The sequence below is a fragment of the Nannospalax galili genome, unplaced genomic scaffold, assembly GCF_000622305.1.
Source record: "Nannospalax galili isolate Female #2095 unplaced genomic scaffold, S.galili_v1.0 scaffold44, whole genome shotgun sequence".
Lineage (NCBI taxonomy): Eukaryota > Metazoa > Chordata > Mammalia > Rodentia > Spalacidae > Nannospalax > Nannospalax galili.
The window spans coordinates 2155900-2173520 of NW_008355789.1; the positions used below are offsets into that span (position 1 = coordinate 2155900).

Here is a 17621-nt window from a genome sequence, read left to right on the forward strand (position 1 = left end):
GGATGACGGAGAGGGGTCTAAATATGATTAAGATCTACTGTATGAAACGCACAAGAACTCAATAAAAAAATACATTAAAAATGTTCCTATACATGTTGTATCAAAGAATTATTACATACCACACAGAAGCTTCTCCAGGAAGACAGAAGGGAAAATACCAAAAATTTTTCTCTTAAAACATTTAAGAACAGAAATAATTTTCTGAATAGCAAGGTATATCTACAATCAACATTTTAAGAAATTTATGTGGGAGTAGAAATAATGTTTGAAGATAAACTGGAAAAATAAAACCTTACTTATTTTAGTAAGTTAAAAAAAATCTATGTTCAATATACAGGGAATTAGAGAAATACTGACCCAATGGAGCTAATGCAACATCAGTTAACATTAAATACGGATAAATAGAAAGGTAAAGAGAGAGATTAAGAGGATTAACAGAAGTGTGAAACTTGGAAGGGCAGAAGTACACATAAGTATTTCAGCAAACACAGTATCTTTTCAAACAGGGAAAAACAAATCATTATCATAAAAATTCTTAGAAGATCAAAGGAAATGCCATCATTACATTTAGACCTTCCACAGGAAAATGAGTCAATGCTACAAAGGAACCTTCTAGTCTTATCTACTTCCTTTCTGGACTTTGTAAGTTCACCACCACCCTACCCCAAATCCAGGTAGTGAACTCAGATAATGGTCTAATATTGGACTTCAGCCAAAGTCCAATCATAATGCCTAGTGATACAAGAATGCTTTTAGACTAGATGGCTTTGTAAAATACAAATCTGTGTTTAGCAATGTACCTTTCTTTTATAAAAATTTGAAAGTCAAGGGTCAATATATTAAGCATTTTTCCTGCTTTCCTTCACTGCCTTTTCCCTATTCTTTCCCTGAAAAGGTGAATTTAGAATATGCAAAGGGGAGCTAGAGAGATGGCTCAGCAGTTAAGAGCACTGGCTGCTATTACACTGCACCCAGTCTCAGTTCCCAGCATCCACATGGTGGCTAATAACCATCCAGGACTCCAGTTTCAGGGGATCTGACACCTTTTCTAGCCTCTGCAGATTCGTACACACAGGTGCATAACTTACATATGTGTAGGCAAAAACACTCATACACATAAAATAAAAATAAAATTTAAAAAGAATATGCAAAAGATAATTCAGCTCAAAATAATAGAGAGTAAAATAAAATAACAACAACAAATAAACTCTGATCTTTAAAAGATCAATCATCTTGAATTCTAGTGCCCTTTAATATGCTGAAAAATCATATGAGGCATGATTACCATTTCCTCATTCCTCATGCAACAAACACTGACAACTTCTGTGTCTGAGGTACTGTGCCAGATACAGAGGAATCAAGAATAGTAAAATGTGGCACCTTCAGAAGCTCACAGTCTCCTAAGGGAAAATTCCTTAGAAATAAAAGAGGGCATTCCTGTTTATTCAGGAAAGAATTACCAAGGTATCTCAATGACAATTCAAAAACAATATATACCATCCCTGGACTGTCTACCTGACAAGAGATTTTTGTTATATGAGAAGGGTAAAATTTCTAATTTGCTTAAGATATTATATTAGGTTTTTCATTTTTTTTCAGATGTTGATACCCAGGAAGCAGACAGATCTCTGTGAGTTTGAGGCCAGCCTGTTCTACACAGTGAGTTTCAAGCCAGCTAGGGCTACATAGGGAGACCCTGTCTCAAACAAATGAACGAACGAACGAACAACAACAAAAAGTTGAGTATACACATAAAGAACTCGTTTAAGAGTTAAAATTTATCTTTTTATCGTAATATAAAACAGATACAGAACACCACAAAAATAGAATGCATGGCTCAATGTCTAACTTTAAAAAATACCATTTACATCAAGAAATAGGACTTTCTCAGCAAGCTTACAAGCCTCTTTCATGTGCCCCAATAAAATAACCTCTCTTCACTACCTTAACTGTCCTGATTTTTAAATTAATTACTTTTATGTAGGCATGTTTATCACTCAAAAGTATACATGTGGAGATATAATAGTTTAGTCTTATTCTACTCAAAAACTAGATGTCTTTTTAAAAATCTCTTAATTTAGAGGTTCCTTTTCCATGCCCACCCCACCCCTAAAACATATACATCACAAGTATTTTATTAAAGAACATGAAATTTGGGGCTGAAGAGATGGCTCGGTGGTTAAGAGCACTGGCTACTCTTGCAGAAGACACAATTTTGGTTTCTAGCACTCACATTGTGGCTAACAACCATCTGTAACTCCAGTTCCAGGGGATGAGATTCCCTCTTCTGACCTCCACAGGCATTATACGACATGGGTGCACTTATGTACATGCAGGCAATACACACATACACATAAAATAAATATTTTAAAAAGAACATGAAATTTTTTGAATGGTTGTTTCTAAAAACTTGGATTTTAAAAATGTTAGGTATTTATTTATTTTGGGGGGAGGGGGGAATGCCAGGGCATGTACGTGAAGTCAGAGGACAAATTGCAGAAGTCTGTTTTCTCCTTCCACCATGAGAGTCCTGGGGATTGAACTCAGGTTGTCAAGCTTAACAGCAAGCATCTTTACCAGTCCAAATGCCTGGACTTTTATAATTATATCCTCTTGGTGAGATTCAATGTATTCTTCTATCTTTGGCATTTACAAAATTAAGATTTTGATAAAACTAGGCAATGTGCAGTAAGGGTAAGCATGCAGTATGTTTTTCTTTATATGATACTTAGATTATGACATAACAGCTTATGAGAGTCTAACTCCAGAGAATCTGCCATCCTCTTTGGGGATGTGTCATCCTCTTTTGCTTTCTGCAGGCACCAGAAATGGTGTACATAATACATACATGAAGGCAAAACTCTCACACACCTAACATAAAAATAAATCTTAAAAGAAAAATTCCAACATGGATTGGGGAGGGATTTTTGAGACCTCACATCTAGCTGAGGAGCTACTGGCAGTTGATGGTTGGTGGAGGGAAAGTAAAGTTACTTTTTCTTTAGGAGTATGGCCACTGGTAGGTTCCTATGCGTCAGTAGATGCACTAACTGGACTCAGTGGGTGATAGATGATAGGTTAGGTAGGCAGGCAGAGAGATAATCATAAAAGGAGGACATGAAGTTGGGAGAAAGATGTGATAGGTGGTTTCTATGGGGGAGGAGGAGGTTGGATAGGAGGAGTGAGGCACGGTGGGTTATCAATCAAGATAAACTTTATTTATAAAATATAAAAAATAAGGTTTAAATTGCTGAGCTTTGATCAATTATAATTTTTGAAACTCCAATGGTGCCATCTCTCAGATCAAGTTGCTTCAAGATAGTTTCCTTAGCTGTTTTTACAAACCATGGTAATTTTGTCTCTATGAAGATACATAGTTTATATAGTATAAAACTCTTGTTTCTTGTTTTCTTTTTTTTGGGGGAGATAGGGTCTTGTTATGTCATTCCAGGCTGGCCTTACAACTGTGGGAATGCTCCTGAGTGTGTGGATTATAAAACTCACTGTTTTAAAGTGTACAATTCAGTGGTTTTTAGTACAAAATCACATAACCATTATTAGTATCTAACTCAAAATAATTTCATCACTCAAGAGAAATTCTGGACCTGTTATTAGCCCAAACTAGCCCCAGGTAACTTTTACAAACTTCTGTCTATATAGATTTTCCTATCCTGGACTTTTCATACAAACAGTATCATACTCTATGTGGTCTTTTGTACCTGGCTTCTTTCACTTAACATAGTTTCAAGGTACATCCATGACATCCATGATACTATATATTGATAATGCATTCCTTTTGATGGCTAAATAATTTTCTATTAAGTGAAGGTATCATAAGGTTTATTCATTTATCTATTCACAATGGACATTTATTTTCACTTTTATCTATTTTATGTAACCATGCTATTAACATCCACATACAAGTTTATTAATGTGTTTTCAATTTCTCTTTAGAATTTGATACATTTTAAGATACATATTCACAAGGAGAATCAGCATCACAATTCAGATTATGAAAACAAATGTTATCTAAAAAGTTTCCTCATGTCCTTCTGTAATCTTTCTCTTTTCACCTACAATATAGCCAGAAACCTGATTTTTTTTACACGATGTTATATTTATTCAAAACAATGATACACTTTAGAATCACAACACTCTATCATTCTATTAGATCTCTGCAAGACCTATTTTTGTCACTATAGACTAGACTACAATATTTAGCAAACTGAATTATAAAGTATGCATTCTTTTTCATGCAATGGTTTTCATTAAACACAATTATTTTCAAGTTTATCTATACTGTATGTATCAATAATTCATTCTTTTACACTGCAAATCCTATCATATGGATATACCACAGAATTTTATTCATTTTCATTATCAATTACCTATGGTGAACACTGAGATTGCTTCCAATTTTTTAATTACCATAAACTATCTTTGGACAGTCATGTGCAAATACTTTAATGGATATGTACTATCATTTTCCTTAGATAAATGTGTAGGAGGAGAATAGCTACATTATATATAGTATACTTAATTAAAAAAATAAACAGTGGCCCAAGGTACCTGTACCACTTCAGATTCTAATTAACAAAGAACAGTGATCCCAGTTCTTTAATATCTTTTCAAATACACGGGCAGGCAGCCCTTTGAAAAGCTGGAAACACTGGGATGGTCTTTCTCTCCCTCCCTCAAATTGTATACTTCATTACAATCATACCAAGCTGTGAACCCCAAGCACCCTTCCATCTACCTTTGTTCTAAATTTTTCCCAGACATCCAAACTATGTTAATAAGATGACACTGAAAGAAGTCCCTCAGGATGCCTTCTCAACAACTAGAACTTGGGAAGCAAGCTCTACTCTTTTCTCCTTCTGAGCCATCTAAGCATCAAGGGATAATAAATGGTTTGTTTGTATTTTCTCTGTCAGATGATAGGCTTCAAGAAGAAAAGACTGAATACTCCAAGACAAGACATACCTAATTGCTGAAACAAAAGAGCCACGCTGGTGCCTGTGATAGGAAGACTGTCATGCAAAGGAGTCTGGATCAGCTGTCTGTCTCCTGCACCCAAGGAAAACAGCTTCTGCAGAATGAGACAAAGTGGTAAGAGTCCATAAGGAGGCAGCAGCATAAAAGCCAAAAGACTGTATGCTATTTAAAATGGCATACAGAAAAATTCAGTCATTGAAAGGTGAAAATTTAGTAGGTGGGATGAGACACAAAAATCACTAACAACTGTATTTGACTAAAAAACTTTTTGCCCTTGAAACAGGGTGAGGAAGAAGAGATCAACATTTTAAAGGGGGGGAATACATGATTGAAGACAGACACCAAAAGGAAAATTTTAAAATGCCAAATTACCTACATCTTTACTTTTAAAAAATATGGTATTTATTTTATTTTATGTGTATGAGTGTTTTGCCTACAAGTATGGAAGTGCACTCATGTCATGCAATGCCCATGGAGATCAGATCCCCAGGAACTGGAGTTAGGACAGTTGTTAGCTGTCATGTGGGTGGTGGGAACCAAACCCTGGACCTCTGCAAGAGCAGTCAGTGCTCTTAACCTATGAGCCATCTATCTCTCTAGCCCCATCTTTACTTTTTTTTTTTTTTTTTTTTTTTTTTTTTTGGTCTTTTTGAGACAGGGTCTCCCTGTAGCCCCAGCTGGCCTGAACTCACTATGTAGACTAGGCTGGTCTTGAACTTACAGAGCACCATCTGCTTCTGCCTCCTGAGTGCTGGGCTTAAAGGCTTGTGCCACCACACCTGGCCCATCTTTACTTTTTAAACATAACATCTTTGACAGACCCTGAAGGACAAGTGATATGATTTTCAGAGGGTTCTCTCTCTCAATATTATGTAACAAAATATATGATTGACTCATTTATTTTTAGGTTTAAGGAGAAGAGTGTATTCTAGTTTGGTTTGTTTTTTTTGGTACTGGGGAGAAATAAAATCTATGGCCTTGCACATGCTAAGTACATGGTTCAAGTCTATTTTTAAATGATAATATGATTGCTCTAGGAACAATAAATAAATCCTAGCAGCAAAGATTTTTATTTTTGTAGTTCAGAAACAAATTTAAGAATCTCAAGATACACAGAATAAAGGAATCTACTTAGAACTCTGTTATAATGTTACAAAGAATTGTGTTGAGATCTTAATGTTTGATCTTAATTTGGATCAAACTTTTCACTTAAGCTAATAAAAATGAGGACTAACTATATAAAAAAGGTAGAAAAAAATATATTTAAAAATTCAACTTAAAGGGTCCTAGCACTCAGTAGGCAGAGGCAGGTAGATCTCTGTGAGTTCAAGGCCAGCTTGGTCTACATAGTGAGTTCCAGGCCAGCTGCTGGGAAGCTACAGAGAGACCCTGTCTCAAAAATACCGAAACCAAAACAAAACAAAAACAAAAAAGAACCAAACAAAAATTCAACTTAAAGAAAGGTTCAAAAAAGTAAAGAGTACAGTTGACATTACACCAAATATGTCTTCTAATTATGCTATGTGAAAGGGGAACTCTGTGTTAAAATTTGCCTCTAGGCCAAAGAACGGAATCTTAGATAGAAGTTCCACCTTCTATAAGGTTTAACTAAAGTAGGATCCTCTTTAAAACAAAAATCTTTAAAGAATTCTTTCTTTCCCTTTCTTCATAAATTAAATTACTTGGAGAAAAAAAACAGTTCATTTCACTTTCACTCTATTTACCTGAGACCCTCCAGCAGCTGGGACAAGGCAAGCACAAAGATTTGCAATGAGACTTTCTAAGGAGACACTCAGGCTGTCCACATACACAGTGTAGATCAAACCCAGGCAAGCCTGTGAAAAGAGATGCATGCAGTCATTTGATGAAAATACCATTTTAAAAAAGTGACATCTGCTGCTAGGAAAATCTCTCTTTGAACTAGGTAAATCATATTCTAAGGTGAACATGGAATACATTTTAAGCAACAAACTAACTTTATTAAATTTTCCTCTAGGACCAGAACATCCAAATGAGTTTCTAAGCAGAGTTTACAAAAAGCAGAAAGCCATAATTTGTAAAACAGATATCTCTATTTAGATTACCCCAGCTAATTTGCAGAGCCCAAACTGGTTCTATCTTACTGTTTTGCCTGGTTGTTTCAACTTACTTTGCAAACCTCCAAATTTCAACATAAAAATTTAGAGAATATATTTTGTGGTTCTTATAAATCCAAAGTATTTATTTTACTACATATGAATTATAGGAGAGAAAGATAAAATAGATGAGATAATAAGATTAACATTTGGGACTCAAAAGAACTGGTAAAATAGAACATGTAATTTTCTTTACTTTGTGTTTCTATAAGTTCTATGTGCATGTGTATACACGGAGGCTAGAGACTGACACCATTTTCTTTCTTAGTAGCTCTCCACCTCATTTTTCTTTTGAGACAGAACCTCTCACAGATTAATCTAGATCTGGGGATCCTCCTGCTTCCCCATTCCATTCTCCCCAACCCCTAGCACTCAGGCTTGGTGCTGTGCTTCGCTTATGTGTGGGTGCTGGGATCCAAACTCAAGTTCTCTTGTTTGCAAAGCAAGCACTTTACTAGCTGATTCCTTTTCTCAACCCTAGAATGCAATCTTAATAATCTTTTAACTCACTGAAATTTGTGACAGAAAAATTAGCAACTGTTAGGAGTTACCCACTGTCACTGAAATCCTGACAGTAGGTTAATTGTTCCAGAATACATGATCTTATTTTCTAAAAGTTTCAGATTTGCATATTAGTACAGATATTTATACTTTCATACTTTTTTTTTTTCAATGGTCTTTTTGAGACAGGGTCTCCCTGTAGCCCCAGCTGGCCTGGAACTCATTATGTAGACCAGGCTGGCCTCGAACTCAGAGATCTGCCTGCCTCCGCCTCCAAAGTGATAGTATTAAAGGTGTGAGCCACCATACTTGGCTTATACTTTCATACTCTTTTTACATTTGAAAAATTCTGATTAAAAAAAAAATCTGGGGCTGGAGAGATGGCTATGGGACAAGGCAAAGTGATAGTATTAAAGGTGTGAGCCACTATACTTGGCTTATACTTTCATACTCTTTTTACATTTGAAAAATTCTGATTAAAAAAAAAAATCTGGGGCTGGAGAGATGGCTCAGCAGCTAAGAGCACTGACTGCCCTTGCAGAGGACCTGGGTTTGATTCCCAGCACCCACATGGTGGCTGAGCTGTCCTTAACTACAGTTCCAGAGGAATCTGAAGCCCTCTTCTGACCTCCATGGCATTGCATGACACAGTTGCACTTACATACATGTAGACAATACATTCCATACACATAAATATTTTAAAAAAAAGGTACACTGGCCCAAAGGCTTTAAAAAAAAAACCTAAGTAAAGAGAGGTGTCTCACTACATAGCCCAGGCTGGCCTTGAATTCAAGATCCTGCTTTCACTACCTCTCACATTGCTAGGATTACAAGCATGTTACCACCAAGCCCAGCCTATAAACAATATTTTAAAGATATGTTGGCAGAAGCATGACCATGGATTATCTAAAATCTCACATAATCATATTCACTTCAACCTAACTCCATAAGCTTAATATACACGTACACAGTTGTTAAATTACTAGTGCATTTTAAACTTTCTGCAAGCAATCAAATTATTATTTTATGATTTGAAAAGTTTAAATTCAATGTATGGGATCTATTTTAAAAGGAACATTACATTCTTAAAAACATAAATAGTTGCAGACAGTAGCAGGGATATCAGAGTATAAGGGCTCTAGTGGGGGGAGGGAGGCTATGGGAGGGTGCTATCTGGGAAGTGGGTGTATAGTCGAATGAGATGGTTTGGGATGTTCTGTGTGATATACACACACACATAAAAAAATCAACAAATTTTTTAAAATGTATTATATTTGAGGAGGAAGCATGGAAATTTACATCATGCTAATTAGTAGAGGTGATAAACAATACCATTGAAATCTGCCCGATGACTTTATTGACATACACAGGCGCCAACGATCCAAGTTCAACCGATTATGACTAGTAATAATCAGATATGTACAGATTAAAGATGCAAGCACCAACATCTCAGTGTTAGTAGCAAAAACAATGAGTCTGTCTGCAAGGAACAATATATTCTAAAATGAAATGGAGATCTTTTTTAAAGGTTAAAAACTCATCTAATTTTATGTCTTACAGGGCTTATACTGAGTTCAATTATATATAACAGTATTAATTCAACTGTGAACCTAGAAACTTGCACCCACTTGTGAAAGAGATGTACGTTACTCTGGAGTGTGTTACTGAATATGTTAAAGCTACAGTGAAAAGCTTCTAATCATGTAGTTATTAAAAATTAAAAAAGTATAATGATTAAAAAAATAATTCTTCAAAGCATAAAAATTTGCTCCTTAATAATTAGTAGATGTGAAAAACATTACCATTGAAATCTACCTGATGACTTTCTATCCATGCTCAGATGCCAAGGAGCTCAGAAAGTAACTGACTGTGACTAGTAATAATCAGATATATAGAGATTAGAAACACAAACCTCATTTAATTTTATGTCTTATAGGGTTTATACTGAGTACAATGTTGTATAAGATTTAGTGATTCAACTATAAACCTAAAATGTACAGCCAATTTTGTAAGAGATGCAGCCTAGCTCAGAAAATTGTTATTGAATATGTCTATACTGATATAATAAAATGCTTCTTCTAAGTATGTGGTTATTAAATAAATAATTAAAAAAAACAAAAAAACAAATATTCATATTAACTTATTCAGGTATTATTTTCATCCCATATGAATTTTTGTCTCCTGGTCACACTAGATTTATTTTATTTTATTGGTGAATCACTAAATCAATCTAAAAGTATTATCAGCACAAAGAACTCATCACCATAGTTCATTAAAAACAGATTTATATAGTAATACAGATTAATAATAATAACTGTAAGTTCTTTACCCTAAAAATTTCTGGATAGTCTAATCTGGATACCAATACCAGGCTTTTGGGGGCAAACACTTCTGCAGGCTGAATTAAACCAGATACTTCTCCTTTGATCTCTTCTTTCTTTGTGCCCTAGAAAAATTGACACTACAATCAACGTACAATTTCACAAAAGACATTCAAACCATACACTTTCCAGATAATTTATGAGAATCTCAAGCTAATTATATTATTTATAAACATTAGGTCAAAAAAAAAAGAGTAAGGAATACTTGTTTCGTTTTTTTAAAGCTCCTTAGGCTACAAAGATGCACACCAACTAAGTATTTTATTTCTTAAATATGAAAGGCAAATAAGACATGCTGAAATTAAAGTAATTTTAAGTAATAGATCAAACAAGTAAAAATGATACTTATTTAATGGAGTCAGTCTTCAAAAGAAGAAAAAAATCTATAGAAATAAGGCACTGACTTTTATATGTTTTTCTGCTTGGCCCAAGCTTTCTTTTCTGTGAGGACTCTAAGGCTTGTGTTCACTCAGTGTTCTTGAAGTAAACTTCTGCTCATATGTGACAATGATGGTTATTGTGACAAGAAAGAACATTTCTATACCCAAAGAAAAGTTTCACAGCATAATTAATACCATGGAAATGTATGTTTAATAATAATTAAAAAACGGTAATTTTAGGCAAATTTTACCACAATACAAAAGAAAGTCTTTCAAACAACTAAATATTGGTCTTTTTCAAACAACTAAATATTGGTTAACAAGCCTAGAGAGATATTATTGGTTGCGTCCACAAGTAATTCATAATACACAGTTACTGTTTGACAATACTCTAAAAACAAAAACTTCTTAAAACTAAAAGTTTTTAAAAGGGCGGGAGAACAAGGTAATGAATTCAGATTTGTTTCTAGATATTCTTAAATTCCAGGATTTCTCCCCCAACTAAAACCCCTTTTCTTCCTTTTACAGTAATCAAGGTTATAGCTCAAAACTAATTTTCCTCCCTGAAGCCTTTCTATCCTGACCTTTCTCTTATTTTCTAATGTGGCTCACCAATATATCAGACTTGCTTACACTTACTCTTATGGCCGACTTCTCCCCAAATGCCACAAAATGCTGTATCAAGTTGCCTACCTGACATCTCTACTTAATGACAATAACAATCACATTCTTTCTAAACACCATTGCTCTACAATGGTTCGCGTCTATTAACGGCAATCCCAAAATTGATTCCTCTCTCATAAATAGCTCATGTCCACCTGTCAAAATACATGATTTCCCAGTCCCCATTGCTATTACAACACTGAGCCAGTATCTTGTTCAGATGATTACAACAGCCTCCTTTCATCCCCTACATTCTACTTTAGCCCTGGTTGCCCTCTCTGCCACTCTTCAGACACATAGGCCATGTCCCTCCCTTCTACCAGTCTAGAGACTGGCCTATTGTTCCTTTGCCTGGAATGCTCTTTCCACAGACAGCCTAAAGTCTGTTCCTATGTCTCATCTCCTTTAGATCTTCACTCAGGCATTTCCTTCCTGCTCTCATAGTCTTTGTTGACCACTGTACTTGAAACCAGTCCTAACACCTCCTCACCCTTTTTCCTTGCCTTATTTTTCTCCAGGCTCTCGTCACTATCCAACATGTTATCCATTTTATTAATCTTGGCTTTTTGTTTGTCTGTTTCTTTCCCTAGACTATGCTACTTAAAGGTCAGAATTTGTTTTGTTCAATGACAATCTTCTAGTTCCTAAAATAAGGCTGGGGCACATGGCTGTTATCTAATATTTGTTCACTAGAGAAATTCAGGAATAAATTTTCTTACAATGGTTTTCTGGATATTTTTACCAAGGGAAGACTTTTTCCCAATTCCCTTTAGTGCCTGTTTAATTTCTAGTATAGTGCAATATAACTAAGAATTAGTTGCCCAAGGAATGTACACATCCAAAGGGAACTATCTCAATATATGATAAAGTCATATGCTTTTGAAAGATTTTCACTTGCTACAAAGGAAAAAAAATCAAAATTAGGCTGGTTGGTTTCTGTAATCCTTTAAAATAATAAAAACATTATGGTTACTAATTTAGCAAAATTTCCGCACCTAATGAATCATATTCTTCATGGATTACTAACCAATTCAAAATGACAAAAAAAAAAAAAAAAAAAAAAGACTGAAATTCCTGGAAGAGATAAACCTATCCACATTTTTAGAAAACTGTGATAATTGCCCTAGAGTGTCATTAAAAGACTTAAGTAGATAGTCATTTCAAATAAACGGCATTAGCTTACTCTGAACAAAATACAAATTAAATGCAGTCACGATTTCTTGAATCTGTTCTTTAGTTAAATACTCAGTAAAAGGATAATTAACAAGAAAAATGGCTCAATATAATATAAATCAGCACTAAGTAAAAATAACTTCATTTTTATTTACACTGCTTTTTATTACAGATGTTGGTTTTACTGTGTAAATCCTAAAATGCTATTATCCTTAATTCTAATATTTCCCCTCTAAGAGCTTTTGTGTTCCAAAGGCTGGGGATGAATGAAGCTCATTAGTGAGCACTTGTCTAGCATTACAAGGATCTAGGCTTAATTCCTAATAACTACTGTGTGAGAGTGTGTGCATGCACGCACACGTGCATAAAAGTGTAATATAGGCAAAATGTACATATAAAGTTGTTAGGTAAAATAAAGTTTGTTCTAAGGCAAAGGATTATGATGTTTTCAATAAATAATTTATTGGGCCAAGGAGATAATAATTTATCAGTTTGTGGCTAGACTATCTTTATGTAATAATTATACAATGACACTAGCTTTTATGTTTGTTTTTATTGTTGTTGTGTTTTGTTTTGCTTTGTTTTGCTAGAGTCTCATCCTAGTCTAGTCTAGCATGAAATTCACTATGAACCCTAAGTAGCCTTGAGCTAATGGTCATCCCCTGCCTTAAGCTTCTTGAGTGCTGAGATTACAGGTATGAACAACCATGTCCAGCTCAACTCCCATATTTTACAAACGACAAATTTTCATATACTGGAAAGATGTGAGAAACTTAAAAATAAGCAGTTAATTAAACGAATTTTAGTGATTTTATGAAGCTTTGAAATGTAGTATTTTATAATACGAAACGTTCTCATGCTACCTATCTATCTCAACGCTATTTGTAAATCTTCTAACCTAAAATGTTTTCTTATTTTCAGTATGCCTGTTAAAGTTATACATTTACCTTAAATGCCATTTGCTGAATTTTCTCACACTGACTTGGATTATCAGTATCATAATCACATGCCACACGTCCATTATTATTTTTATATGCTGGTTATTACAATGAGCTACATCCATGTGTGAGATTCAGCACTTCTGTGCAGTTCCTAGTATGTAGCTGATACTTCCCAAGCTTCAGCATGGGTTAAATTAACATGTACTATGCAAGTCTGCCATCAAAGTGCTATTGTCCTTCACATATATTGAAATACAATGCTAGGCTTGTTTTATATGATGACTTCATGTAACAGAGAGGCACTAGGATGCTCATCTTAGTGTTCAGGTGGAACACTTCAGACTCAAACCAACTTCAGGATGTTTGTTGCATCCCGAGGCTTGATTTTCACATAAAAGCATGAAACATCTTCTCTGTATAATGTTCATTTCTAACAATATGACATTATACTAAAAAATCTCCCCAAATTTCCTTAAACATTGTTTTTTTTTAAAGGATCAAAAGAATTTACCCACCCAAAAGTCTACAAAAAGTGAAAAAAAAAAAACCAGCTCTACATTTCCTTTCTGAAATGTATTTTATTACCAAGGACCATTACATTGGACTGCTTCAATAAAATAAGTACTTTAAACTTTCCAGAATTGGAAATAGAGGAGTCTAAGTAGTTGCAAAATTCTTTATGCTCTAAAATTTCTCCTGAAAAGCTTCCTCATTTCCTGCCAAATGATTTTTTAATCACAATGGCATGCTCACATGGTACAAACCTGCTCTATCCGGCACTGGCCTGGAAAATACTGGGTTCAGAATAAATATAGACTTCAGGAATTGAGTTTACCTGTGGCAAAGGCAATATACTGAAGACTTGTCCCTTTGATAACACAGCTCCTAGGCTCTCCAAAAAGGCAGGGCAAATCCAATTGAAGGGATGCTACCTATTCACCCAGAAAGCTTCCTTCTATTTTTTATTTTTAATATATACTTACAAAGCAGTATTTTCAAGTGTTTCCTCCTAAAAGCTGATAGACTGATTACATAGCAAAAAGGTCTTTTAACCAAACAATCTTGGAAACAATAAATTAAGTCAAATTTTAAAAAATGTCTTTGTAACAGGATATCACAGGCTTTAATAGGCAAATATTCACGCAATCCCAAGCACAGGAGGCCCAGTACACAACAGATCACAATTATACTGGATCTCATAATTCCAGACTTCACAACCTATGGAACACAAGTCTAGAGAAGGCTGCCATAAACTACACTAGCACACAAAATGTGCGAAACACTCTACATATGTTCTCTACTTTTAGATGGCTGGGTGAGTAAAATGCTTATAAATTGATGCTCTTGTTGAGGTGTTCCATTAATTCAAATACTTCACGAGGATAAGATCTGAACAGAAAGGGTGTCCTTGCATTTTTACTAGGTGAGGGAGGCACTTCTGCTCTTGATCAATGGTTCTCAAACTTGAGTGTGCATCAGAGTCACTCCTGGGAGCTTATTTAAAAAAAGATTTCAGGCCAGTCATCCTGGTGCACGCCTTTAATCCTAACACTTGGGAGGTAGAGGCAGGTAGATCTCTGAGTTCAAGGCTAGCCTGGTCTACAGATGAGTTGTAGGCCAGCCAGGGCTACACAGTGAGACCCTGTCCTTCACCACGGTTAAAAAATGTTTTTTTCCAGGTTCCACTACAGATTTTTCTCATTTAGTAGGTCTGAATCGGAGCGTGACAATTTACACTTCTAACAAGTTTCCCAGAGATCCTGGGCCTCACCATCGAGGAACCACTATTTGAATGACTGCTTTAGACTATTATAAGAATATAAAACAAAACCAAAACAGCTAATATTGCTTTTGTATGCCAGAGGACATGCTAGGTTTTACAAAAGTGCTAATAATTAATTTGTACAATCAAAACTTTGTTAAATGTTTCCATTAAAGGAAGCCAGGACTCCTTGGAGAAATGACATTCTGCATTAAAGCCAGAAAGCACACAAAATACATTACAATGTTCATCTTATTGTGTTCAAAATGTAAACAATCTGTCAAAGATGAACAGCATCAAAATGAATAAAAAGTTAGTTTACTGAAACTCATCAAATATATAAGAATTCATGTGTTCCTAAAAATAATTTTCAGTGGTCACTGCTTTAGGTTGTTAGGGCACTAACCTACTATTCTCAATGTTAAAATAAAAAGAAACAAATTTATTGTCTTTTCTGTCAAACTGTAGTTGATGAGTCAAGGTTGTTTCACAGATGAATTATGCCAATAAATGCAGAAGGAATGACAGGTTCAGAAACTTCCATCTACAATACCTAATGAGAAAAGAGATGCTGCAATGACCTGTCAGTGGAAGACTGGCACAACCTCAGATCCACGATCACCTGACTGGGGCACAGCTGGAAGACAGGGTCTGGAAAAGAGGCTCCTCCTGACAAAGAGATGCAGAAGCACTCTGACACCTCTGAGGTGCTCTGCTTTAAAGCGGGTCTAAGCCTCTAGGTCTCATCACTATTTTATGGAAACTAGGAGGAAGAGAAGTACAATTTAAATAGTAACAAGAGTAAATAATCAGTAAAATCTACAACACAGCATACTCCATACAAGTGACTCAACTTCTCTACCTTGTCTCAAAAGGGGACCATTACAGAAAAATTATAAAATGTCAACCAAATGTCACACGTGTACCTTGTCTGAATTCATAGTTGGATAAATCAAGACATTTTTTAGATAATTTTTTTAAATTAAATATAGACTAGATTTTAGATTTTTTGTTGTTGTTGTTTGTTTCTGGTCTTTTTGAGACAGGGTCTCCCTGTAGCCCCAGCTGGCCTGGAATTCACTATGTAGACGAGGCTGGCCTTGAACTCACAGAGATCTACCTGCCTCTGCCTCCCAAGTGCTGAGACTAAAGGTGTGCTATGTGCCACCACGCCTGGCTTAGATTTTAGATTGCATTAAGGAACTATTTAAAATTAAAATTAAGTCTGTTAAATATTATAGTAGTAAAGTGTGAATGTATAAACATTCTTTACTAGAGATACATACTAAAATATTTACAGAAAAAAAGATAACGTATCTATGGTCTGCTTTAAAATGTATCATCCTCCCCTCCAAAATAAGGAATTTAGATTTGAAAAGAAAAAATTATGGCAATTTTTAAAGCTGGGTAACATGTAAAGGAGTTCATTATAAAAGTTAAAGCAAGACTATCCTCAGGCCTCTTGGGGTAAGTCTACAGCGCAGCTCTCCGCGCTGGGACGCCCTAAGCCACATTCACCCTTCCATCCCCCCCCCTCGCCGTTCTATACTCCTAGTTTGAGCCCTGCGCCACTCCTAGTCTTGGGGCCCCAGACACCTGGGGAACCAATACTGCTTCCTGACCCTTCTCACCCAGAGCAACCCAGTCCCTTTCTTGGGCTCCAGGAGCACCACTTCTGATCCTGGCCCTGCCCTCACCTCGCTCTGCTTCCCTGGCCCTGCACCACCGGCTAACTCTCCTAGCCTGCACTACTATCCTCAGGCCTCTTGGGGTAAGTCTACAGCGCAGCTCTCCGCGCTGGGACTCCCTAAGCCACATTCACCCTTCCATGCCCCCCCCTCGCTGTTCTATACTCCTAGTCTGAGCCCTGCGCCATTCCTAGTCTTGGGGCCCCAGACACCTGGGGAACCAATACTGCTTCCTGACCCTTCTCACCCAGAGCAACCCAGTCCCTTTCTTGGGCTCCAGGAGCACCACTTCTGGTCCTGGCCCTGCCCTCACCTCGCTCTGCTTCCCTGGGCCTGCACCACCGGCTAACTCTCCTAGCCTGCACTACTATCCTCAGGCCTCTTCTGGTAAGTCTATAGTGCAGCTCTCCGCGCCGGGACTCCCTAAGCCTCATTCACCCTTCCACCCCACCCACCACCCCCCTGCCCCCCCGCCTGGCATTCTATACTCTAGCTTGGACCCTGTGCCATTCCTAGTCTTGGGGCCCCAGACACCTGGGGAACCAATACTGCTTCCTGACCCTTCTCACCCAGAGCAACCCAGTCCCTTTCTTGGGCTCCAGGAGCACCACTTCTGGTCCTGGCCCTGCCCTCACCTCGCTCTGCTTCCCTGGGCCTGCACCACCGGCTAACTCTCCTAGCCTGCACTACTATCCTCAGACCTCTTGGGGTAAGTCCATAGCGCAGCTCTCTGCGCCGGGACTCCCTAAGCCACATTCACCCTTCCATCCCCCGCCCCGCCGTTCTATACTCCTAGTTTGAGCCCTGCGCCACTCCTAGTCTTGGGGCCCCAGACACCTGGGGAACCAATACTGCTTCCTGACCCTTCTCACCCAGAGCAACCCAGTCCCTTTCTTGGGCTCCAGGAGCACCACTTCTGGTCCTGGTCCTGCCCTCACCTCGCTCTGCTTCCCTGGCCCTGCACCACCGGCTAACTCTCCTAGCCTGCACTACTATCCTCAG

General features: G+C 36.8%; 1 protein-coding gene across 4 annotated transcripts in view; it reads right to left on the bottom strand.

Annotated features, from left to right (window-relative positions):
• Positions 1 to 17621, bottom strand: part of Sbf2 (SET binding factor 2) — a 412775-nt gene that overhangs the window by 215072 nt on the left and 180082 nt on the right. For all 4 annotated transcript variants that reach the window (XM_029556331.1, XM_029556330.1, XM_008853457.2 and 1 more), the window contains exons 4-6: positions 9961 to 10077; positions 6720 to 6830; positions 4984 to 5089 (exon numbers count right to left, since the gene is read on the bottom strand). In XM_029556331.1, coding sequence (XP_029412191.1) covers positions 4984 to 5089; positions 6720 to 6830; positions 9961 to 10077 — 334 coding nt within the window. The remainder of the gene's footprint in view (positions 1 to 4983; positions 5090 to 6719; positions 6831 to 9960; positions 10078 to 17621) is intronic.